The 27,007-nt window shown below is 33.1% G+C and overlaps 1 protein-coding gene across 1 annotated transcript in view; it reads right to left on the reverse strand.

Annotated features, from left to right (window-relative positions):
* Positions 1-491: 491 nt before the first annotated feature.
* Positions 492-27,007, reverse strand: part of IFNAR1 (interferon alpha and beta receptor subunit 1) — a 45,749-nt gene continuing 19,233 nt past the window's right edge. The window contains 10 exon segments of the mRNA XM_012546777.3: positions 492-815; positions 818-995; positions 4,426-4,571; positions 16,410-16,557; positions 17,453-17,607; positions 17,709-17,908; positions 21,587-21,698; positions 22,194-22,335; positions 22,470-22,627; positions 24,053-24,237. Coding sequence (XP_012402231.2) covers positions 763-815; positions 818-995; positions 4,426-4,571; positions 16,410-16,557; positions 17,453-17,607; positions 17,709-17,908; positions 21,587-21,698; positions 22,194-22,335; positions 22,470-22,627; positions 24,053-24,237 — 1,477 coding nt within the window. The 3' untranslated portion in view covers positions 492-762.

Here is a 27,007-nt window from a genome sequence, read left to right on the forward strand (position 1 = left end):
TTTTACAGCATTGACAATTGCAAAACCTTTTGTTCCAGTTTTTCCCCTCCTTCTCCCCACCCCCTCCCCCAGATGGCAGGTTGACCAATACATGTTAAATATGTTAAACTATAAATTAAATACAATATAAGTATACATGTCCAACAGTTATTTTGCTGTAAGAAGAGAATCAGACTTTGAAATAGTGTACAATTAGCCTGTGAAGGAAATCAAAAATGCAGGTGGACAAAAATAGAGGGAATGGGAATTCTATGTAGTCATCCAACATTCTAAGATCTCAGTTCTCTTATAGTAAAATGAAAAAATGTCAAGGGTTTGGGTCAGGTGATTTTTTGAGGTTTCTTCTGGCTCAGATATCTATGATTCTTATTATAAAGAGGAAGAATGGATGTTTAAGTTTGTTTAAAGGGAGCCAAATTCTAACCACAAACTCAGGGGTAATTCAACTTGAAAGTTCCAGCAACAGGTGGGTGTGGTTCATATGACTTTCTTTTTTGGTATTTAAGGCTGTTTTAAAACAAAGCAAAATTTTTAGTTGGCTCCCAATGACATAGAATATGGATGGCATGCTGTTTAGAATGAGTTTTTTAGTTTCTTCTCAGTAGTTTTCCCAGACTCCCTTTGTAATAGCAGAAGAGAGGAAAGTTTTTTGTGGTTTTTTTAAAAGGATTTTACATTTCTCTTCTGAAATCAGAATTATTTAGAAAGACATTGGACTTAGGCTCCCAATCTGAACGATGACAAGATGATACATTAGAGTGTTTACTGCTGCACAGTTTCCTGTTGTAGGGTTTCTTCAGTTATTTTATTACTATTTCATCCTCATTGGAACAGTTTCCTGAATCATGATTGTCTTGCTTGCTGCAAATGTCATCATTTTTTCCATTTTTATTTGTTTCTTCTAATTCAATAATATTTATTTTTTCAATTATACAGATTTCTGTTTGCTCTTCTGAAGTGATAAGAAGACTTTTCAATGGCTGATCAAACAATCCCTAATGAAGACAAAAAAAAAAAATTACTTCAAAATTATTAAGCTAATATAGTTATCAAACTATTCTTACTACTCATTTTTTCCCCCAGGCATACAAATCCAAAAACTGTAGAAGTTTTAAATAAAAGAAATGGAAACTATAAGGCTTTAAATAATCTGGATTCTGCCACTTCTTACATACAGGATAATGAAAGCATAATGAAAAGGACTATCTGTTTTCTGAAATCAGCATTCCATTTTTGATCTCTACATCTTCTTAAAGGACTTCTGCCATTTCTAGAAAAGATGATTTTAAATACCACCTTTTATTGATGTAATGTAGCATGATTTTAAGTTCCCCTGATTTTAGAGGGAGGCTCATATTCTAACAATAAGTCAGTAATCCTAAATCTTTTGGTTTGGAGTCTGCCTCAGGGACTTCCCACACTCCCAATCTAAGAACAACAATCTATCTGATTCTGAATAGACTGGATTCTCAATTCTCAATAGATACTTAATTCATTGCTGATTGTCAGATAGCTTCTGGGGAAGATGATGTAATATACCTTGAAAAAACTTGTATTCTATTGATGGAAGAGCATGATTTATAAATAGATAAATAAATATAATATGTGGGCAGCTAGGTGGCAATAGTGGATAGAGTACGCCTGGAATTTGAATTACTTCAAGTCTAGCCTCAAGCACTTACTAGCTTTGTGACCCTGTGCAAGTCATTTAACCCTGTATGCCTTGGTTCCTCATAAGCTGGAGAAGGAAATGGCAAAGCCCTCCAGTATGTCTACCAAGAACACTCCAAATGGGATCATGAAAAGTTGTCCATAAAGCAGACTATGACAGGGGCAAAGTAAAAATCCAAATTGCTATGGGAAATTTGAGGAGGAAAAAGCCAGAATTTAAAGAAATCTTCACAGAAAAACATGTCATCCCAGTTGAACTTTGAAGGAAGAACCTTTCTTTTTAAGAATCATCTTTATAACTGGAAACTGAATGGATGTCCATCAGTTGGAGAATGGTTGAATAAATTGTGGTATATGAAAATTATGGAATATTACTGTTCTGTAAGAAATGACCAACAGGATAATTTCAGAAAGGCCTGGAGAGACTTACATGAACTGATGCTGAGTGAAATGAGCAGGACCAGGAGATCATTATATACTTCAACAACAATACTATATGATGACCAGTTCTGATGGACCAGGCCATCCTCAGCAATGAGATCAACCAAATCATTTCTAATGGAGCAGTAATGAACTGAACTAGCTATGCCCAGAAAAAGAACTCTGGGAGATGACTAAAAACCATTACATTGAATTCCCAATCCCTATATTTATGCACACCTGCATTTTTGATTTCCTTCACAAGCTAATTGTACAATATTTCAGAGTCTGATTCTTTTTGTACAGCAAAATAACGTTTTGGTCATGTATACTTATTGTGTATCTAAGTTATATTTTAATATATTTAACATCTACTGGTCATCCTGCCATCTAGGGGAGGGGGTGGGGGGGTAAGAGGTGAAAAATTGGAACAAGAGGTTTGGCAATTGTTAATGCTGTAAAGTTACCCATGTATATATCCTGTAAATAAAAGGCTATTAAATAAAAAAATAAAATAAAATTAAAAAAAAAAAAGAATCATCTTTATATTTCTATAAAGCACAGATGAGGAATATCCAAGATTTGGGGAAGGATGTCAATGGGAAATGAGTATCAGGTTTGATGAGTTGTTAATGAAGAAAGGACTGCTAATGCCAAAATGTTAGGGGCTTTAAAAACTGGTTAAGGTGTTTGTATTTTACTCCTGAAGCAAACAGGGAGTGTTTCCCTGTGCAGTGAAATTATATATTCAGATCATTTTGCTAATCATATGAAAGATGGATAGAGAAGTAAGAAAATTTTGCCAGAGAAATTTGTGAGACTCATACTATAATAATTGAAGTGAGTGATAATTAAAAGCCTGAACTAAGCTTGTGGCAGCATAAGTAGAGAAAAAGATGTCAGGACTTAGCAACTGATTTAATGTGGGAGAAAAGACACAGAAAAGTCTGGGTAAATGGATGTAGTGCTATCAAAAATTAGGAAAAGTAGGGTTAAGGGAAAAGAATAGGATTTCAATTTTGGATATGTGAGGTTTGAGGTAGCAGAAGAAAATCCAGATAGAGATATACAAGAGATACCTGGAAATATGAATTCAGAGAAGAAAATATTTAAGAACAGATGAAATGACAAAGGAAAAATTACAGACAGAGAAAAGATCTGGGGGACATTCATATTTAAAGTATAGAAAGATGCACTAGGGTAGGGAAGAACCAAGAGATAAAAATGTCATGGGAGCCAGTAAAGGAGAAAATGGTTACATGAAAGAGGAGGTTGACAGTGTAGAATGTTGAAAAAAGGGAAAAAAAAAAGTTGAGGAGCAAGAAAAAACAATGATTGTGCTCCATGTGGAACAATGTAGTCTTTCCCTAAAAGGTGTTGAAAAAACCTAAGGGCTCATTTCATTAATATAAAATAAGTACAGATAAAAAAGGGTGCTTCCTGGCATCTACAATATAAAAGTCAGGGCATGAGTAGTCACTTAGTTCCTTCTATAGGCAACACAAGGGCAGGGAAATTATGCCCAAATGAAAAATACATGTTTTATTCTTGTTTGATATCCTTTTCTGCTGTGGATATTTTCCCCTGGGTATGGCTAAATAGGCCCCTTTAGTTAACTTCCAGATGTCCTATGAGTAATTGATTTTGGTCCAACTTCAAACTTAAACCATCAGGATGGCCAGAGTCAGGCAAGGCTTATTACAGAAGTGATGGAATTGAGGATACATTTGTAGGCATTAGCCATGGGAATGACAAGAATCTCTTCATACTCTGAGACAGATGCAAAGATTAAGAGAAGAGAAGATTTAGCATATGGAAGAAGGAAGATGGCTTCCAAAAATCTACTTCTTAAATAATGTAAGAGGAAAGGGCACCTGTTGTATAACTATACATACCATCAGTTAGATCAGTTATCTGTGGTATAGCAACACATACCCATAGATAGTATATTTTAATATATTAATGACAGAAACCTAAATATTTGCCAGCCCTTTTATTATCTCAGAGCATTTCTTGTTATTTCATTTCCACAACATGTTTTAAAAACTTTAAACAGCAAATGCCACAAACTTCAGTTTATTAGAGGAATATGGTCTTTGGTAGCAAATCCTGCTATTCTTTATGATTTTGATTTAATTATATGTATTATATCATTTATATGTTTACTGAAACTTAGAAGAAATGTTCAAAACAGTCTATGAGATTTTTTGCAATACATCTTAGATATTCTATGAATTTTAAAGTTATGCAGTCTTAAACAATTTTTCTTGAGGGGTTAGAATTCTGTACATTCCACAGCCCTTCAAAACAAGAGAAAAAAAAGGTATCACATACCTCATACATATTTGAAGGAGGTTTGCAAGATGGATAGAACACATATTTTACCAATTTTAGTAGAACTTTTAAACAAAAAGATATGAAGATCAGTCCAATAATAATTAAAAAGCAAATGACTATAATCCAAGTTTTTTGTTGTTTACCTAAAAAAAAGATAGAATTCAAGTAAAATAAACTTAATAAGTGGCATTCTAGATACAGAAAAATGTGAGTTATACACATAATTTATCTCTCTGTCCTTCTGTCTATCATCTATCTTATTGCTGCCTTTTGTCCTACATCCCAGACATTTTCTAATATACATCCATTATCATCCAGTGAAACTTCACTTGTAACAAATTTAATAGGTGCCTTCCTTTGTCCTCAAAAACAGAACAAAACTTTTTTAGCACTGTAGTTGAACAGAGAGATTGATGGGGGTTGGCTTCCAGTCCTATATGACTCACCTACTGAGACATTCTTAGTTAGCTGCTCAACTATAAGAGTTAATAATACTGATATTTATTACTCCTAATAAAGAGGTTTCCAGTCAGCAGTCCCCTTAAATACAAACCTTTTCTGTTTTTGTAGCAAAATGCTAGGACTGTTGTTCCCCCCATGGAAGAGGGAGTCAACCTGTTAGGTTTGTACCATGGAAACTTTCCTTGAGCTTCACTTTGTGAATTTTGAAAGGTCTGGAGAAAATGTAGCATTAGAATCTCCCACCAATACACTGATGCCATCCTTGGAGCAACATTGGTTAATGGAAGTTAAAAGTGCAGATATTAGATAATTTGAATACTCCCTAGGAAGAGTGCATTATGTCTTGATAAGACTTATTAATAGCCTTTCAACAGATCAAAACTATTTCCAATAGACTTAGGATGGAAAATACCATCAGCATCCAGAGAGAGCACTATGGAGACTGAAGCATACTATTTTCACCTTTTTGGTTTGCTTTTTTCCTCATAGTTTTTCCTTTTGTTCTGATTTTTCTTCCACAACACGATTAATACGGAGATATGTTTAAAATGATTGTATATTATAACCTATATCAGATTGCTTGCTGTCTTGGGGAGGAGGGAGGTAAGGGAGGGAGAAAAAAATTGGAATGCAAAATCTCATAAAAATGAATGTTGAAAACTATTTTTACATTAATTGAAAAAATAAAATACTATCAAAATTTAAAAAATAAAGTTATTGTTTCAATTAATTTAAATTGATCTTTAAAATTTTCTAATATGATCTGCTAAAATTGCAATTTTTCTTATGTTGTACAAACCCATATTCCTGATATAAATGCAGCTGATCATTGTATTGTGAAAATGATAGTATCTTATTTAATGCTTTTAGATCAATATTCATTTTTATGGAAGATATATACACACACGATTACATATGACATAATATTCGTTTCATTTCTCCCGTGATGACATATTAAAACCATACTTATATACACAGTAATAATTTGGTAACTACTTTTAAAAAGTGTTTTTTGCAAACTACTTAATATTGCAATTAGTTTTTCTTTGAGTGTTAGGTTTCATTGTAGATCCATTTGACACCAGGCTCCCTCCCTCACCCTCCCTTTTTGGGGTTTATTTATTATGTGTTCAATTTCTTCTTATGAATTTTGGTTATTTAAACTCAGGTTTTTCTGACTCTAGGCCTCACATGCAATAATTTTATCAATTTGATGCACTTTTTAGTTTTCAGTTTTGTTATATCTCTTCTTTGATTTTCAGACTTGCTCTATTGGTATTTATTTGGAAGGCATCTGATTTGTTGCATTTCTAATTTTTTAAGTTGTATGCCTAATTCACTGTTGAAGAAAGTTTTTTAGAGATATATATTTTTGCTTAAAGACTATGTTGTTCAAGATTATACAATGACCAATTCCAATGGACATAGTTCTTTTCAACAATGAGATGATTCAGGCCAGATCCAATGGTCTTGTGATAAAGAGAGCCATCTACACCCAGAAAGAAGATTGTGAGAACTGAGTGTGGATCAAAACATAGTATTTTCACTCTTTTTGTGTTTGTTTGCTTACATTTTATTTTCTTTTTCGTTTTTTCTCCCTTTTGATCTGATTCTTCTTGTGCAGCACAATAATTGTGGAAATGTTTATATATATTGGACTACTTGCCATCTAGGGAAGGGGGTAGGGGAAAGGGAGGTTAAAAATCTTGGAACACAAGGATTTGCAAGAGGAATGTTGAAAATTATCCATGCATATGTTTTGAAAATACAAAGTTTTAACAAAAAAATAAAGACTGTGTTGTTATATCTTAAGAGTCATCTTTTTGTTGTGTCATTATTATATTGAATTACCTAATATTTTTATGATTTCTTCTTTTATCCACAAATTCTTTAAGATTAAATTAGTCTCCAATTTTTAGCCCTTTCTTCAAAAGGACTTTTATAAAACATAGTTTTTATTAAGTTGTTATTAATAAATAACATGTTTATAAAAGTTTATTCTCTAATAAATGGTCAATTTTTAGAACGATACCATATATAGCTGAAAATATGTATGCATTGTTTGTTTCTATTCCCATTCAGCAATAACAAGATAACTATAATTTAAAAAAAAATTCTATTTATATCCTTAATTTAGTTTAGTGTATTGTGTAGTATCTGGTACATAGTAGACATTTAATAAGTGTTTATTGATTGAAGATCTTTCTTACTTATCTTTTTCCTATTAAAAGAGATATATTGAAGTCTCTAGGTATCAGTTTCACCATCAATTTCTTTCTGTAATTTGCTTAACTTTTCCTTCAGGTATTCAGATGCCATGCCAATGATTATATTAAATATTTATATTAAATCATTTTATGTATTATATGCTTTTCCTATATTTTTAAATTATGCCTATTTTTATTGTACCTTGTCTGACATAATGACTGATATTCTTGCTTTTAAAAATTCATATGAAGAATAATGAATTTTGCCTTAGCTCATCATTTGAACAAAGTGTGAATTCATTGTAAAGATGAGCACATGTATACATGGTTGTGTACCTACACAAATACAGAGCTGAGTATAGACATAATAGCACTCAACAGGGAATAGGAGCAAAAGAGAAGAACAATGAAGGAGGATACATTAAAGAAAGGATTAATTCCAAGTTTTTTGCACAGAGAATCCAATTTAGTTAAAATTAGAAACTAAGCAGGCAAATAAGTATAAATCTTTGTGGCAAGTTCTCTGATAAAAGTCTCATTTCTAAGATATATAGAGAATGGAATAGTATTTATAAGAATATGAATCATTCCCCATGGAATAAATGGCCAAAGAATATGAACAGGTATTTTTTCCCTTCTCTTTTCTGATTGTTTTTGCAGTTTCTTTTGATGGATTTTCAACCAGGTCAATTCCATTAATTGTGAGTATTCCCCAAGGTTCTGTTTTGGGTCCTCTTCTTCCCCTTCTATTTATTTAACCTGCTGATCTCATTAATTCAATTATTGTCTTTATGTATATAATTCTTAAATATATTTATTCAGCTCTGACCTCATTTCATATCTTCAATTGCTTATTAGACATCTCAAATTGGATTGTCTCCTAGACATCTTAAATCTGACATAGTTGAAACTGAACTTGTGATCTTTCCCCTCAAAACTTCCCCTCTTCTGAATATTCCTAATACTATTAAGGACACTAGAATCCTCCCAATCACCCAAGCTCCAAACCTATGTATCATCTTCAATTCCCTAGTATCTTTTACTTCCCCTATCCAATCAATTGCCAAGTCCTCTTGACTATTCCTTCTTCTTTTTCCCCCCTGAGTCAACTGGGGTTAAGTGACTTGCCTAGGGTCACACAGCTAGAAGTATTAAGTGTCTGAGACCAAATTTGAACTCAGGTCCTCCTGACTTCAAGGGTTGGTGCTCTATCTACTGAGCCACCTAGCTGCCCCTATTCCTTCTTTAGATTTCTTATATATGTCCCCTTCTCTCTTCCGAAATGAGAACTACCCTGGTACTTATCATCTCATGTCTGAACTATTGCAGTAGCATGCTGGTAGGTTTTCTTGCCTCTCCTAGTTCAAACTGCACTCGGCTCTCAAAGTGATCTTCATAAAGTGAGGTCTATCACCTCACCCCACTTTCAATAAACTCCACTAGTTCCCTATTTTTATGTATTATTATGTATTTAATCTTCTAGGATCAAATTTAAAACCTTCCATTTGGCCTTTAAAATTCTTCATAACCTGACCCTTTTCTATGTTTTCCAGTCTTCTTACCGCTCTCCATGTTTTGTATGACTCAGTGACACTCTTATTTCCTTAAACTGTGCATTTTCACTGGCTGTCATTCAAGATTCTATCCATCCTTACCTTCTGCTTTCTGGCTTCCTTCAAGTCTCTGCTAAAATCCCACCTTCTTCAAGAAGCCATGATCAGTTTCTGTTCCCTGCCAAGTTGGCTTTAATTTATCCCATATGTATCCAGATTATATATATGGTGTGTTGTTTTCACTTTTAGGCTATGAGCTCCTTGAAAGCAAGATTTTTTTTTTTTTTGCATACTTTTGCATTTAGCACATTAACTGGCACATGGTATCTGCATAATAATACTTATTGATGACTTGAAAAAGCAAGGTATGTATCTCAAAATTTGGGAATAGTTGAAAAATTATGGCATATGGATATAATGGAAAATTACTGTGCCATAAGAAATGTTGAATATGAAGAAATCAGACACATAGATGAAGACATCTGATGTAATACAGAATGAAAAATTGGAGCAAAAAAAAAGGAACAATAATATAAACAGTGAATGAACAAAACAAAATAAATAGGGTCAACATGGGAAATCAATAAAATTCTGGTCAATTAAATAGTCACTTTCAGTATCAGGCTACAAAGCAAAAGGAAAGTAGTCTTTCTACCTCAGTGATAATTTATCTTTAGAGATAAAGAGATATGCTTGGGTAAAAGATATAGATAGATTTTTCATTCTTTCCCAAGCCTCCCATGGCTCCCACTTTTCCTTACCCTCTCAGCTGAGAACACTGTCTAATACTGAGGCCATTTACCATATGATCCTATTCTCCCCTTCTCCTAGTCTTGCAGCATGCAAATGACTTATACCACTAACTTCTGCCCCTTTCATCCCTGTCTCACATAAAGAAGAGGCTACTCCTATTCATGGCAAACCTTTCTACATGTTCAAGTGATCCCAATCCATCTTGTTTCCCTCAACAGATTGGCCCCTCTATTATCTCCATTCTTTCACTTATTTTCAACCTATTCCTGTTCTTTCCACACTGCCTACAAAATACACTTCTATTTCCTCTATCCTCACAAAATCTTCACCTGATTCATCCACTTCTGCTAACTCTCATCCCATATTTCTTCTGCCCTTTGTGGCTAAACTTCTTCAAAAGGCTGCTTGTAACAGGTAATTCTATAATCTTTCTTTTACAGGATTTTTTCCCAATTATATGTGAAGACAATTTTTAGCACTCATTATTATAAGATTTTGAGTTCCAAAATTTTCTCTTTCCCTTCCTCCCTTTCCCTCTTTTAAAATGGTAAGCAATTTGTTATAGGTGTATATTTACATATATAGAGATACACACACACACACACATATATATATACACACACTTTAAAACACATTTCCTCATTAGTCACAGCTGTGAAAGAAGAAATAGATCAAAAGGAAAAAAAAAATAAAATGGAAACAGAATGCTTTGATCTTCATTTTGAGTTCATCAGTTGGGGGGTGGAGCCAAGATAGCAGAGAGTAAATAGGACTTTGCCTGAGCTCTTCCTGGCTTCCCTTAGAATCAATACTAGATGATCAAGCCTCTGAATGGAGGGTTTGGGGGTGAAGAGAGAGAAGCTCAACACAGGGAGGCCCTTCCTGGGGAATCTACTGGAAAGCTCTTAGCCAAAATACAGCAGTATTACCTATTCTGTCCTGGTTTAGAAGCCAATGGATCACCAGACAATCTGTGAGACCACCTACAGAAGCAAATAGTGAGCTCCTGAATTGCAGCATTAACAGGTGAAACTTGGCCAAGTCCACCCAGCCTGGGGAGCAAACCTGCAGCAGCCCCAGCCTCAGGGCAGTGTAAAACATCAGTCATAGTGTAGAGGAACTTTTGAACAATCTCCTCTGTGCCCTAGGAACAGACCTCAACCTTAAAAAATAAACAAAAAAGAAAAAAAGCTCTGACCATAGGTAGCTTTTATAGAGACAGGGAAGAACAGACCTCAAATCCCAAGGACACTAACAGCAAAACATCTCCAGATGACGTCTCAAAAAGGTATATGAACTGGGTTCCAACCCAAAAGGCTCTTTTGGAAGAATTCAAAAAGGATCTTAGAGAGTTAGAAGAAAAATGGGGAAAAGAAATGAATGCTTTGCAGGCGAGTTTGGAAAAGGAAATTGAAATTGTCTGAAGAAAACAACTCCTTAAAAAATACATTTGGTGGGGCAGCTAGGTGGTGCAGTGGATAAGAGCACCTGCCCTAAAGTCAGGAGGACCAGAGTTCAAATCTGACCTCAGACACTTAACACTTCCTAGCTGTGTGACTTGGGTAAGTCACTTAACCCCAACTGTCTCAGCCAAAAAAAAATTACATTTGGTGAAATGGGAAAAAATATATATACTTGAAGAAAACCATTTCTTAAAAAAAGATTTGGCGAAATGTAAAAAGAAAATCACTCCTTGAAAAAGAGAATTGGTGAAATGAAAAAAGAAAACAACTTAAAAAACTGAATAGGTGAAATGGAAAAAAAAATCCAATGAACAAAACAACTCCTTTAAAAGTTCAATTGGCCAAATGCAAAAGGAGGTTAAAAAAAAGCCTTCAAAAAAAATTTACTAAAAATTAGAACCGGACAAATGGAAGTAAATAAGATATCAAGAATCAGTCACACACACACACACACACACACAAAAAAAAAAAAAAAAAAAAAAATGAAAACATAGAAGAAAATGTAAAATATCTCATTGAGTTTAGAAGTTCTTTAGCTGGATGCTCCACTACTTTCTTCTTGTTCTCATTTAAACTCTTTACCATTTAGATTTTGACTTTGTTGTTCCACTGAAACTGCTTCCTCTAAATCTAACAACGATCTTTAATTGCAAAATCCAATGGCCTTTTCTCAAACATCTTTCTTCTTCTTCTTTTAAAATTTATTTATTATAGCTTTTTATTTACAAGACATATACATGGGTAATTTTTCAACAGTGAACCTTGAAAAACCTTCTGTTCCAAATTTTCCTCTCCCTAGATGGCAGGTAGTAGATTTAACATTTAACATGTTAAATATGTGAAAATATAAAACATCTTTCTTTTTATCCTCTCTATAACCTCTGACATTGTTGATCACTGTCTTCTCAATATTTTCTTCTCTCAAGTTTTCCATACCTGGTCTTTCTTGGTTCTCTTTCTATGTGATTGTTTCTTCTCTATTTCCTTTGCTGGATCTTCATCCAAGTCATGCCTATTAATTGTAAATGTCCCACAGGACTCTGCGCTGGACTATCTTTTCTTTTCTCTATATACTATTTTACTTGGTAGTCCCATCAGTTCCCAAATTCCATGCAAATGATTCTCTAATCTACTTATCCAACTTTAACTCCAGTCTTACATCTACAACTGCCTGTTGGACATCTTGAACTAGATATCCCATAAACATCTTTAACTCAATGTTTCCAAAACTGAACTCATTATCTTTCCCCCTAAACTCTTTTTTCTTCTATACTTCTCTATTGCTGTCAAAGGCAGCAACATACTGCCAACCCCCCAGGCTCACAATCTAAATGTTATCCTCGACTTCTCACTAATTTTTACTTCCCATATCCATCTGTTGTCAAGGGCTGCCAATTGCACTTTTGCAACATCTCTTGAGTATATTCTTTTTTATTCTCTGGTACGGCAGGCAACCCACTCTGGTGTAGAGCCTTCTCATACTTGACTATGGTAATAGTCTGCTGGTAGGTCTGCTTGCCAGTCTCTCCCCACACTAATCCATCCTCCACTCAATAATAAAAATCATTCATCTAAAGCAAAGATTTGATCACATCATCCCTTACCCCTTCTTCCTCTCCCCTCCCCAATAAACTTCAGTGCTACCTTTAAGAACTTTGACATTCAAGGCCCATCATAACCAGTTCTACCCTATCTTTCCAGTCTTCTTACACCTTACCACCCTGCTTCAAGAACTCTTAGATCAAATAATTCTGGCCTCCTTGCTATTCCTCAAATAAAACACTCTATCTCCTAATTCTGAACATTTTTAATTGGCTATCCCCCTCAACGGAATGCTTTTCCCCCTCTTCATCTCTGCTTCTTGGCTTCTCTGGTTTCTTTTAAATCCCAACTAAAATCCCACAAGCTATAAAAAAATCTTCCTAATTCCTCTTAAATTTTGGTAATTCTGTTGATATGCATTTTTATTTGCAGATGGTTGTTTGCATATTGCCTCCCCTATAAGACTGTGAGCTCCTTGAGGGCAGGGACTTGACCAAGAACTTCCTCTATAAATCACCAATAAGTAGTCATCTCACCTCTTAACTTCCAATGTGGGCTCTTCATTACTACCTAAATTAGTATTTTCCACTTGGATAGTGCTCATTTTTAGGAACTTTTATCCTTACTTCAAGCCCTGAGCTTTCTCTGTGCAATTTACACTCATTGCTTCTAGCTTTATCCTAACATTTTTGCTTTTTTTTTTTTTTTGGTATCCCCTGTATTTAGCACAATGCCTTACTGTCAAAGCAAAACATAGCAATAAATTCTAAAAGAAAGAGAGTAGTCTTTAATTACTTCTTCAACAAGAAAGCATACTAAACTAATATTTTTAATTGACTTAGTAACCAGGGTAGTAGATTAGGGGAATGCTGAAGACACAGTAATTCTAAATTTTTTTTGGGGGGGGGGAGGGGAGGGCAGAGGGTAAGAAGCACAGACTCATTTTAAGATTTAAAGAGGACTTGCTTTAAGACTTAAGGAGGAGAGGTATCTTGGTATCCTATAGAGCCTTCATGTTAGAACGATCATATCTTTCCTCTGCCATATACTAGTTTTTTGATCTTATAAAAATCACTAAAAGACAGTGCTCTAGGAAACTCTATAGGACTATTAATTGTGGAACAGGTCCTGATATGTATTGATAAAAATTCCTAACCAAAATTTCCCACAGTGATGAAGTCATATATTTATTTGAAAGCAAAAAAGAAAAACTTAAGGAGCTATGTTAAATGTTTATTTAATGTGGAGTTAATTTCAATTAATGTGGAATTAAATTCATGTAAATCTTCATATGGAAGACTGATGGACAAGATGCAAGTAATCTAGTAACGAATGACCATTATCAGAAGGAGTCTATAGCTGGAACCCAAGTTCAAGGGTTAATACCTTTGACTATTTGTCTCATGCTGCTGTTATGGTCAAGATGCTGAGATATGTGTTAGAGTAACAATATAGTTTGATGGTTTTGGAACTGGATGGATTTCACATGTATAGTTGTCATTAATGGGCTCATGTTAGCTTAGAAGGAGAGATTCTATGAAACACTCCAGAGAGCTGTCTTGTGCTGTTCAACATTCTGATCGTTGACTTGGATTAAAGCATATAAGATATGCCTGACAAATTTGCATATGTGAAGGAGATAGCAAGCATGATAAATGACAAAATTAGGATCCAAAAAGATCAAGAAAGGTTAAAATGATGAGACAAGTCTAACAAGAAGACAAGTATGCAAATATAGAATTTAAGAGTTAGATGGGATTCTTGGAGGCCCTCAAGTCCAACCCATACCTAAACAAATATACACACAATAACATAAGTAATGATCCAGTTAGTCCTTAAAGACCTGAAAGATCCTAAGCTTGCCTAGATAGCTCTACATTAAGTGCAACTCTGCCTCTTTCTGTCTTCTACACATTGATCCTAGTTTTATGCTATGAAGTCAAGAAAAACATGTCAAATCCCTCTTCCATGTGACAAATGTTTGAAAGACTTGAAAACAAATATAATCCCTTTCTTTGAAAATCTTCTCTTCTCTAGCCAAAGAGCCTTAGGTCTTTGAACCAATCTTTATACAGTGTTACCTTCAGCCCCTTCACCATCCTGAATACCTTTCCCTATTTACTCTCTAGTTTACCAATATCTTCCCTGAAATATGGCACCATGTAAGAAAAATACTTTAGATGTGGTTTGCCTGAGACTATCACCTCTTAAATGTCAAACACCATGCCTTCTTTAACAAAGGCTACAATAGCAATTAAATAGAAATGTAAAATTTAGAAATCATCTTAAGTTAGGATGAGGTAGAATGGCTAGGTAATAATTTTTATGAAAAAGATCATGGGATTTTAGTAGACTGAAAGCTCAATTTGAGTCAATGTTATGACAAGATAACCAAAAATTTAATGCTACTTGAAGTTGTACTAATATGTTCCTAGTATTCAGAAAGATTTCCACAAAAATCTGTCCTAGTCAGAGCATATCTATAGTATTTAGTTTTAAGTATCACATTCTAGGTTAGACATTGGTTAAGTTGAAACTTGTTGATTAAAGACCATACTATAAAGGTTTAATTACTCGAAACTTTAACTTGGAGAAGAGAACAACTGGCAAGGGTGGGGAATCAGGATATATCTATCTTCAAATATTTGAAGAGATGTCACATAGAAGAGGGATTAGGCTTATTCTTAACTCCTTAGGATAGAGCTAGAAGCAATGAGTGCAATTTGCAGAGAGAAAGCTCGAGGCTCGAAGTAAGGATGAAAGTTCCTAAAAATGAGCACTAATCAAAGGGGAAGAGTGTTAATTTAGGAAGTAATGGACATCCTTCATTGACAGTATTAAGCAAAAGTGATTTTGTTGATTTTGTCAAAGAAATTCTTGGTTAAGTCCATTCAAATTCAGGTTCTGCTTGAATAGTTTATTTTATATAGAAAACATGCAAAAGAATTTTAAAAAAAAACTATAGAAAACCTTATGGAAAAGTAGCTGTTATTTAACAAACTTATTTCATAAGCTATTATCACTGTTAAACAACTCCACTATGTTTTTTAAATTAGTTTTCTATAAGTAGACAATATATATTTTCTTCTCAGAGAATCATATTTTATTCCACATCCTAAAAATTAACATGATTTCTCAGAAAGATCTTATTATGACCTCTTATTATATTCTCAGTCAAAAAAGTATACTGATCTCTAACTTATATCTATAGAGATTACAGAATTAAGGAAACAGTTCTTTAAAAAGCAAATACAATTACTGCTCCAGGCAACAAAATGAGACTAAGAAATATTAATAATTACATTAAGAAACAATCATGCAAGAGATTTTAAAAAAGCATAGGGTTAAGTCAGATACTAAGGACTTAAAGGGGGAAAGCAAAAATATGTAGATATTGGTAGAAATAATATAGCCAACCACAGCTCCACAGGATCATGATGAAACACATTATACCCTGCCAGATAGAGAGTGGCTCAACTCAGAGCACAGACTGAAGCTTTTTTTTTTCGGACATGACCCACATGGAAATTTGTTTTGCTTAACTATACATATTTGTAACTGGTTTTATTCTTTTTGCTTTTTCCATGGATGGGAGTGGGGAAAGTGGGAGAGAAAAAGTCTGGAATGGAACACAAAATAAAAATGACTTAAAAAAAGAAAAAAAGAGAAATAATATGGAGGTTAAAACCCAAGATAACATTCATAAAGCATCTGAAGGACTCTTTCATACCTATTAAATGACAGAAAAAAAATGGCTAAACACTGTATTTAAGCAAATTCATAAATATATCATGAAAAACTACCTACAAGACTTATGCTTAATATTAGTTCACCTGGTATTGTATATTTGAAGGAGAAAAAGGAACATTTTTTTAAACACTTATCAATAATCTAAAATTGTTTTTGTTCTATGAGACTGTGGGTCCTTTTGTATATTTAAGTAAAATAATTTTTATTGAGTTCATTTGCAACACAGATACACGCACAAAGTCTCCACTGACCTGGTGTTATTTTACTGCATACAACATTGCCAAATTGAGTGCTTTTGTTGCTATCATCATCAAGAAGTGCTCTGGCTTTGAAACAATACACAACCAGGGACTTCAAATTAGAAACTTTAAGTAATTTCTGTTTTCCCTTCATTTTGTGCTGTAAAGAAAATAAAAGTTTGTATAAACATTTCAGCATAGTAGTCAACTCTCAATTATGTTGATGTGAAATATGCCTTTTGTGGATAATTTATGTCAAATATTTAATTCCAAATTGATTGCTATTTAGCCTTCAGGTTGGAATCAGAAGAACTAGTTTCCAAATACTTTATCACTAATGAGTTCAATGGCTTTGAACAAATCACTTAACCTCTTTGAAGGCTGTTTCCTTTCCTGTAAACTGGAACTGATTATAGTTTATACAGCCTACCTTATAGGATTGTTGTGAAGATCAAATATATAAAGTACTTTATTATTATTTACTTCTGGTCTATCTGCCTTTGCATTAGGTGCTAAGTACTCAAAGAATGCAAAATGCATAGTTTGCATACAACTACTAAGGTTAGAAGTTAAATTTGTTCCTGCCAAAAAAATAATAAATTTATGTAAACTTAGTGATATCTAGTTTTGAAATTCATCATCTTTTAGCATTTTGGATTAATGTTTCTTTTTTCAAACATAGTTTACTGAAAGCTGACAAATTCTAAAGAGAAAGATGTATACTATTGAACAATGGATGATGATTGAATTCAGAGGATAAAGTTACTACAGCATTTAAATTTGCTGAGACTTGCAACAGGAGGTAAAACCCAAATTTACTATTCCTACTTATCAGCATCTTCAGAGTCTGCTTTTCTGATTCCTATTTCATAGCGGAAAAACAATATGGTAAAAAACAGATTAATTTATGTCCCATACTATCTATGGTACCATTTTCTCTACTATGATTAAATAAGTTAAATCCTAGTTGGTTGATTTTCCTAGCTCATAGTTAATCTAGTGTTAAAATGAACTTCATAACCTCTTACATTAGGAAATAGTATTCATGTTTTTACCTCAATATTTGAATCATTTTCCCAGTAAGTAACTTCATAAATTAGTGAATAATCCTGACTCAATGGTTTTTTTTCAGATTCTCCTGGAACAGTAATGTAGACAAAGAATGAATCCTCATTGGGTTTCACTTCTATGCTTGGAGGACCTATTCTGACTAGATATATTTTATGGGGAGAAACAAAATATGATTAGAAAACAAATAAAATTTAATAATACTCACACCAGTAATGGAAAATTTAACATTAATCTACTTACTTTTTGTTCTAGTATCAAATTTTTTTTCAGCAGACCAAAGAGATGTGATAGTTCCATTCAAAGCTTGTACACGTAGGTAATAAATTCCATCTTTGGTGATTACTTTTGATAAGTTACAATATCTACTTCTGATATTTTCACAAGCAGATACATTTTTCCATTTATCTGAGTAGTCAGTTGAAATTCTTTTAAAATAACCACTATGAAACAAAATTGAATTTACTTTTAAAAAATTTAACAGTATCAGAATTTAACATATTAGACCTTTATAAAGTTTAGAAATAATTTTACTTGTATCATTTTATTTTTACCATTTATTAATATAAGTATCCATAAGATACTTGGATACATAAGTATCCATAAGAATCCATAAATCAGATTTTTAAATGTCTTTGATAAGATATCCCTGTCTTATTTTCAGTTTCTCAAAATTTTTAAAGTGTTGACCATTTAGTCCTTGAAAAATTCTCCTCTCCAAATTTTAAATAGTTATGTGCCTACTGTGTACACACCACTGTCTTAGGCGTTAGGAGATATGCCTTGTCTTCTTAACATTAAAATTTTATTATTCATAATTCATTTAACTGGAAAAATATAAAAGAAATTTAAATAAACTTTCAATGATACTTTTGTAAGTTTAAAGCATTTATACTTCTAAATTTATTAAAGTTTTAAAATGCTTTAAAACTTTTGAGAGGCCCTAATTTTTCAGCTCCAGTCTCTCTTCTGGGGACTAGTTCTAGGCACTAAACATTTTGAACTGGATGTCACAAAGATACCTCAAATTCAACATATCCCAAAGAGATCCATTATCATTTCCCCAAAACTTTCCCTCTTTAAAACTTCCTTATTATTGTGAGGGGCACTAGCATCCTTCTAGACTTATAACTTCATTGCTGTACTTGGCTTATCACACTCATTCATTCCACATAGCTGATTGTTGCCCAATGTTATTTCTATCTCCACAACATCTCTAGTATATATTTGCTTCTTTTAATTCACAGACTTAATTCTCTTTTAAGCTTTCATTGTCTTTTACTTAAACTACTGCAATAGCTTCCTAAATGAGGTCCCAGACCCAAGTCTTCCTCTACTCTAATTCATCCTCCCCTGCTCCTAGTGGTATTCCTAAACTACAGATTTTACTACATTACCCTTTAACTCAATAAATGCAAGTAGTTCTGTACTATCTCTAGGACCAAACAATTCCCCTGCACTTTAAAGCCCAAACCATTCTGATTCCCTTTTTATCTTCCTACTGTTCTTATGCTTTATTCCCTCCCCTCTATGAACTTTATAGGTCAGCTACACTGGCTTACTTGCTGTTCCTCACACACAATGCTCTTTCATCTCTCATCTTCATGCCTTTGCTTTGGTTGTCCCCCATGCTGAGAATGCTCTCCAACTTAATGTTCTTCACCTATACTTCTTAAAATTCCTTCTTCCTTCAACACCTTGTTCAAACACTACTTTTTACAAAAAGTCTCTCCTGATGTTTCTAGCAGCTTATGCTACAATCTATGGTTACTTTTTAACCTACTTTCTACCAATCATATAGACCAATGTGTTTATAGGTTTTCCTCCTTGTTGGAAAGTAAGCTTTTAGAGGGTAGGGACTATTTTAGTTTTCTTTTTCTATCTTTTTGCCAGTATCTAATACATACTAAGTGTTTAACTTTTTGCTGACTGATACCCCAGCCATTCTAATTTTAGATGGTTCTGGGTATTGCCCTTTTATTAGGGGAAAAATCAGTAATTTCTACTCATCGCTACTTTTCTACCTCTTACCTTGATCACACCTTTGACTGTTCTTTTAACTTCTATATTATCTTTCCTTTCTACTTCTTTATTAATCATGGACCTCAAGACTCAATCCCTCACTCCTCTATCCTACTCTCTCTAAATTCTTTCTCTATGATTTGATCCTATCAGTTTCAGTTGTCTCTGCCATGCTGAGGATTTTAATCTACATCTTTAGCCTCTCCCAACTAATCACAAGTATTTGGGTCCATATTTTTTCCATCTTTCCTGATCCCCTCAAATTCAATTTGATCTTGTCTTTTATTTCTCAGATGGTCCCAGGCCCTCATCTATACTTGTCCCCTGCCATCTTCTTAAAGTGCTGTTCTACTTCTGCTACACAACCTTCAAGAGACCTCCAAAAATTTTGGCCTGAAAAAGGTAAGCTATTAACTTTTAAATCTTTTGCCCAGGACTTGTGCTCCTTTGACTGAACAGAGTCCCTTGCCTCAAAACATACTTTTCGATAGTTCTGTTCCATTTATGCCTTCCTACTGAACCAAACCTTCAGAGACCATAATTGGTGGAATTAAATTCCTGCCAGGGAGAACACTGTTTTGTTTGGGGAGAGCTATCTATGTTTATTTAGCCTCAGACATCCAGCCATATTTCACTCTAGCTATATTCCTACCATGCTTAATGAAAACTTTCTCATGAACTCATCTGTCCTACTAAGATAGCTTCCTTGGTTTATAAAATTATTATTCATTTATCTAGCTTCAAGACCTTAATAATATATGATTTGTCCTTTTCCCTAATCCTTTAGCTATAATTGTTTATGGAGTTCTATAACTGCTTCCTTGGAAATGTTATTTGTCCTTTTCTTCTGAATTTCAATATCATCTCATCACTCAATTTAGACTCTCCTAATTTCACACTAGTTCCCTAAATGATCTCTGCCTTTCAGTTTCTTCCAAACGTATTCATCCTACATGTTGCTGCACATACTTTAATTCTTCTAAAATAAAGATTTTATTATGCCTGTTTTATTATGCCTGTTCAAAAATCTCTCAATGTGAAAATGATAAGTTGAAATTCGTCTATAAAGCATTCAAGTTTTTGCATAATCTGGAGCCATCCTACATCTCAAAACTTCTCTTTCATTACTCAACAAAAATACTCTGTCCAATCAATCTGGCCTTCTCATTGTTTTGTCTCAAAGTTTACCAAAGTGTCTCAAACCTCAAATTCCACTTCCTCTACAGGCATCTTCTGACCACTTCAGCATACCAAGATCTATATAGTCACCATTTACCACATAAATTACTCGCCTTGGAGATTAAATTATATATTTTCAAAATTAATATACTATTTTTTGTATTTTTATTTTTTGTATTTCTGTTTCCCAATCATTGCATGACCAAATCCTCAGAAACATCTTTCTCTTCAATGGCTCTATTATTAAGTATATTAAGGGTAAAGCTTAAAAGGACATGCCAGAACAACCACAAGCGCCAACTTTCAAATCAGTTTGTGTGATTATACTTTAATACATGTGAAGTTATATTTTTTTCCTGTGTATCTGTTTTCAAACTATCTAACTTTGAAGAATCACAAATAGAGCTTGGGAGTGATGGCTTCTCTTCCATCTTGATTCCTCTTTTTCTTACTTCCCTTTTTTTGATTCACCATTCCAGAACTTTACTAACTCTTCTTTTCTTTGATTCACATCATTCTCTTTCCTCTTCCCCTTCCTTTTAATGGATAAGTTACTCCTCTCTCTTCATCCAGTTCTTTCCCCAGTGTCTTTTGTTGCTGCTCAGTCAGCACATATTTTACTTGAGTTCACATTTGAGCTTGGTTTCCTCCAACTTAGGAAAATGGGAAGGACAATGGCTTCAAATAATAGTGTAATAATTATAACAGTTTAAAAGAATTTCATGAAAGAATCAAAATTTAAAAGTTTTAAAAGAAAAAAAAGACATGACTTAGTGAATGATGTCAGTCCAGATCGGGATAGTAACAAGTAAATCAACCAAATTGTATATATCAAGACTTCAGCTAGAAAATAAAGTATTAGCAAGAAGAACATAACACAGAGACAAGAGAATTGAATAGAACAGGCTTGTCAAACTTACAGGAGATACTGAACTTGAAACTTCATGTTTTCATATGGATAGTTCCATTTAAGAATATAGTTATTTATAGGATCAACTTCTACATTTTCTGGACGAGGTAATTTATGTTTAGCTAGAAAGTCAAATAATATGCAAAAAAGTTAAATTTCCATTCTAGAAAAATGACAAGTAGTGCTAACAACTCTAGTTCACATTGACTATTTAGCAAGATATACTGCTTAAGCATCATTATCAAAATATCATAACCCAACAATACTAAAACATTTTTTTTCATAGTTATAACTTTTTATTGACAGACTAAAATACTTTTAAGATGACATTTTATGAAAGGTTTTATCTTTCATAAAGATATCTTCTTTTTGTGGACTGGGAAAAGATAAAAAAACAATCTTTTTTCTATGTATATGTCTTTAAGGGAAAAATTTTTGTCTTCTCAAAAAAAAAAGCCTGTTTTTTTTTTTTGACAAGAAGCAGTAAATTACCGTTAGATAAAATCTCAAATCCAGAATTTTAAAAATTATGTAAATACTGTTATTATCTAGTGATCTTGTTTTGTTTAAATACATAAATATCTCCTAGCTGATCTAAAAGAATATTTCTTTCTTACCTGTAATATTTATACAAAATATTGGATTGTAGGAACCAATTTTTTTCAGTATAGGTAATCTTGCTTGAACTTTTAAACAATAAGTGGTTTCTGGTGAAAGATTATTAATTTTATCTCTGGAAAAAACATTATGACGGATTTTCTGCAATGAGAGAAATTTATTCTTTTAAAAATCCACTTTTGGAATCTAATTTTTCACGTTTTTCTATTTCTTTTTCTTCTCAAAAATCAACTGTACTCTCACATCAAACTTTTAGAAACCCAACTATTACTTACTTCTACACCTGAAGAGTTTTTCCAAATAATTAAACTGCATGTAAAATTTGAGATATCAGTAGCCCACACACTACTATTTGCTGTTCCTGGAAGAGAGATGTTTATTTTTATTGATGGATCTTCAGCTTCTAATTGTACTTCTGGAGGACCAATTTGTGCTGGAAAGGCAAAAGCAAATTTGCATATATAGTATTGTATATACATTTACATAATTACCTATATTAAATCAATAATTTTATCAACATGACTAATAATTAATGAGAAAGATTAAAAATGGGACCTATGGTAAAATCACTATTTTAGAGTTGTTCATAATGAAGTAGTAGGGCTCTGGGTATTTATGTAGCTATATTTTTGGAAAGTACCACCTAGTTCAGAGACGCCAATAGCAGAGAGTATAAGGGATTTAGACTAAGTTTCCAGACATACTCTGGGGCTTTCGAAAGTAATTTAGAATTCAGCTCCAGGAATAAACTATTTTCTAGTAAAAGCAACATAAGAGAGATATTTAGAAATAAAAATACCAAAAACTACAGATGAGAGCTTCATGTAATCATCCCAGAAAACTGAAAATGGCACCTCTAGAATCCCAGGACTGCAGCATCAATGCCAGAACCTCACTCTTAGTATTGGATAAACCTGAAAGAATTTTGCATCTAATGTTAAGGAAGATGATGTGGGAGTAAAGAGTGATGATAAACATTCCACAAAAGTCTTACTCAATACTCTGACTTAATGAATATTCATGTGTCTTAGCTATAATGAATAAATAGAAAGACAGATGAATATAAGTAAGCTAGTTATTTTCTAAAAACTTTCTTCAATAAAATGACCTTTTTAAAAACTCACGATTTTTAATTAATGACATCTTAATAGTAGCGGAAGTCACTTAAAAGAAGTTTCCTTGAGATGTAATTGCTTCCCCTATGGTTTCTGAGATAATAAAGTGTTCATAAGCCCTCAGACATTTTTTCAAAAGACATGTTCTATTTCATACTCAAGTATTTCCTATCAGAATAATTATACCATAGCAGAACAAAGCTTTACAAAAACAATTTTAATTAGGAATTACCATGTTACTACCAAATTTTGGAAGGAGATAAATGACCAATTAATTTCATATACATATCAATAGCATAACAATACTTTTAAAAATAACTTTATTTTTCCAAAACATACAAAGATAGTTTTCAATGTTCACCTTTGCAAAACCTTGTGTTCCAAATTTTTCTCCCTCTCTCCCTTCTACCACCTCCCGTAGACAGCAATCTATCCAATATAGGCTAAATGTGCAATTCTTTTAAACATATTTCCATATTTGTCATGCTACACAAGAAATATCAGATCAAAAGGTGAAAGAAAAAAACCCAAGCAAACAAACAACAACAAAAACACCAAACCTGAAAATACTATTCTTTGATCCACCTTCAGTCTCCACAATTCTCTCTCTGGATGCAAATGGTTCTTTCCATTACAAGTCTATTGGAATTACCTTGAATCACTTCATTTTTGAAAAGAGCCAAGCATGACAATACTTTTTAATAAAAAATTACACACAATGTAACTTGGAACTGGCTCCTTACCTATCTGAAATGGTGCAAACTGGATAACATTCCATGATGATGTTTCTTGTCCTTTTTCAGATCTTATATGTTCTCTAATTTTTTCAAATATATTTAAATTAGTTAAAGTAAAGTTGTATTTAGTGCCAATGATATTTTGACATCCAATCAATTTGATCCAATTGTTCATCTTACCAGACTCTAATCTTTAAAGTAAAAAAAAAACAAAAATAAGTGTCAATTAAGTATATCTATTCATTAAAATTAAGAAAGCTCTAGTACACTAATGTTACTTCAGTAATAATTTCTATGAACTATCTGTGTTGCTATCTATAAATAAAAATAAGACAACAGATTGTCATAGAAATTTAAAAAAAAAATTACCTTTGAGATAATTTGCAAGAAAGTCAGGTATTTGTATTAGATAAATACTGCTCACTACAAAAAAAAAAATTACTGCATATGATGTACACAAAGATCTAGAAGATAAGCGGTAAACATAATTTAGCACTAAAAATTTTCAATGACACATCATATGTGCAAACAAATTTTTAAAAATTATATCATTTCTAGTAACCAAGACCATGAATCAACGTAAGCTGGATGTGGTCAAACAGGAAATGAAAAGATTAAACTATGACATGTTGGGTATAGTAAAACTCAAATAGTTAAGAATGGGTGAATTTAATTCAGGCGATCATCATATATACACTGTGGGCAAGAACCACTTAAAGGAAATGGGGCAGCCACTTTGAATCAATACTCAAAAATGACAAAATGATATCTGTTCAAATTCAAGATATACTGTTCAATATCACAGTAATAAAAGTCTATACTCCAACCTCTATTGCTGAAAAGGTCTGCAAAGACCTACAACATATTCTAGAAATAATACTCTCCTCCCCTTCCAAAGTCACATTCATCATAGGGAATTAGAATGCTAAAGTAGGAAATCAGACAAGTTTGGCATTGGAGTGCAAAAGGAAGCAGGGCAGAGACTAACAGAAATTTGTCAAGATAAATCAGTAGTCACAGCAAACACTTTTTCAATGCAAAAGGTGACTATATTAATATCACCAGATAGACAATATTAATAATCATACTGATTATATACTTTGAAGCAAAAGGTGGAGAAGCTCTACACAAGATAGGGAGTTGACTGTGGTTCAGATCATGAGCTTCTTATTGCAAAATTCAGACTTAAATTGAAGAAAATAGGAAAAACAATCAAGCCATATAAGTATGACCTAAATAACATTCTTTATGAATATAAAGTATAAGTGATGAATAGATTTAAGAGATTAGATATGACAGAGTAACTGAAGAATTATAGACAGAGGTTCACAATATTGTGCAGGTAATAGCCCTTTTTGTAGTGGCAAGGAAGTTAAAATTGAATGGGTGACCATCAGTTGAAGAATGACTGAATATGATATGGTGTATGAAGGTAATAGAATATTATTATTCTATAAGAAATGAGGAGCGGGCTGATTTCAGGAAAGCCTGGAAAGACTTGCATGAACTGATGCTGAGTGAAATGAGCAGAACCAAGAGAATACTGTACATAGTAACGACAAGATTATATGATGATCAACTGAGCTGGACTTGGCTCTTTTCAAAAATACACTGATTCAAGGCAATTCTAATAGACTTGTGATGGGAAGTGCCATGCACATGCAGAGAGACTATGGAGAATGAATGTAGATCAAAGCATAGTATTTTCGCCTTTTGCTGTTTGTTTGCTTGTTTTTTTTTTCTCCTTTTTGATCTGATTTTTCTTGTGCAGCATGATGAATGTGGAAAAATGTTCAGAAGAATTGCACATGTTTAACTATCAGATTGCTTGCTGTCTTGGGGAGGAAGAGGAAGAAAGAGGGAGAAAAATTTAAGGTTTTATGACAGTAAATGTTGAAAACTATCTTTGCATGTGTTTAGAAAAGTAAAATACACACACACATAATAGGAAACAGTTACAAAAAACATTACAAAAAACCCCAAGAAAACAAAATCCTATCTGATGAAACTCTATAAATAGCTGAAGAAAGAAGTAAAGGGAAAGGGAAAGGAGAAAAGGAAAGAAAAATACCTCTGAATGCAGATAAAAGGCTATCTTAAGTGAGGAAAGAAATAGAAGAAAACAATAGAATGGGAAAGACAAAAGACCTCTTTAAAAAATATTAGAGATATTCCATTTCATGCAAAAATGGGCATGATGAAAGATAAAAATGATATAGACTTAGCAGAAGTATAGAGGTTATAAAGAGGAGACAAAAATATACAAAAGAACCATAGAAGAAAGATCCTAACATTACTCATCACCAATATATTGTGGTAAGCGATTTAAAGCCAGACATCCAGGAGAATGAAATCAAGTAGGAAGCACTGCTTACAAAAAGGCTAGTAGAAGGGACTGAATTCCAGCTTAGCTGTTTAAAATCCTGAAAGATGGTGTAGTCAAAATGGTGTATGCCTGATAAATTTGGAAAACTCAACAGTGGCCAATGTTGGCTTAGACTGGAAAATATCAGTTTATGTCCTAGTCCTAAAGAAAGGCAATGCCAAAGAATGTTCATATTACTAAATAATTTTCTCATTTTATATGACTGCAGCTATGAAATTAGACATCTGCTCCTTGGAAGGAAATATGGACAGCATACTAAAAAGCAAAAATCACCTTGCTGACAAAGGTTCAAATAATCAAAATTAAGCTTTTTCCAATAATAATATATGGTTCTAAGAGTTGGACTATAAGAAAAGCCGAGCACCACAGAATCAATGCTTTTGAATTGTGAAGCTAGAGAAGACTTTTGAGAATTCCTTGAACAGCAAGGAAGTCAAATCAGTTAAAACTTAAAAAAAATTAATTCAGTCTATTCACTAGAATGTCAAATATTGAAGCTGAAGCTGAAATATTTGGACCACATAATAAAGTAGGACTCATTGGAAAAGATCTTGATATTGGGAAAGACTTAAGTT

This window comes from Sarcophilus harrisii, chromosome 3 (assembly GCF_902635505.1).
Source record: "Sarcophilus harrisii chromosome 3, mSarHar1.11, whole genome shotgun sequence".
NCBI lineage: Eukaryota > Metazoa > Chordata > Mammalia > Dasyuromorphia > Dasyuridae > Sarcophilus > Sarcophilus harrisii.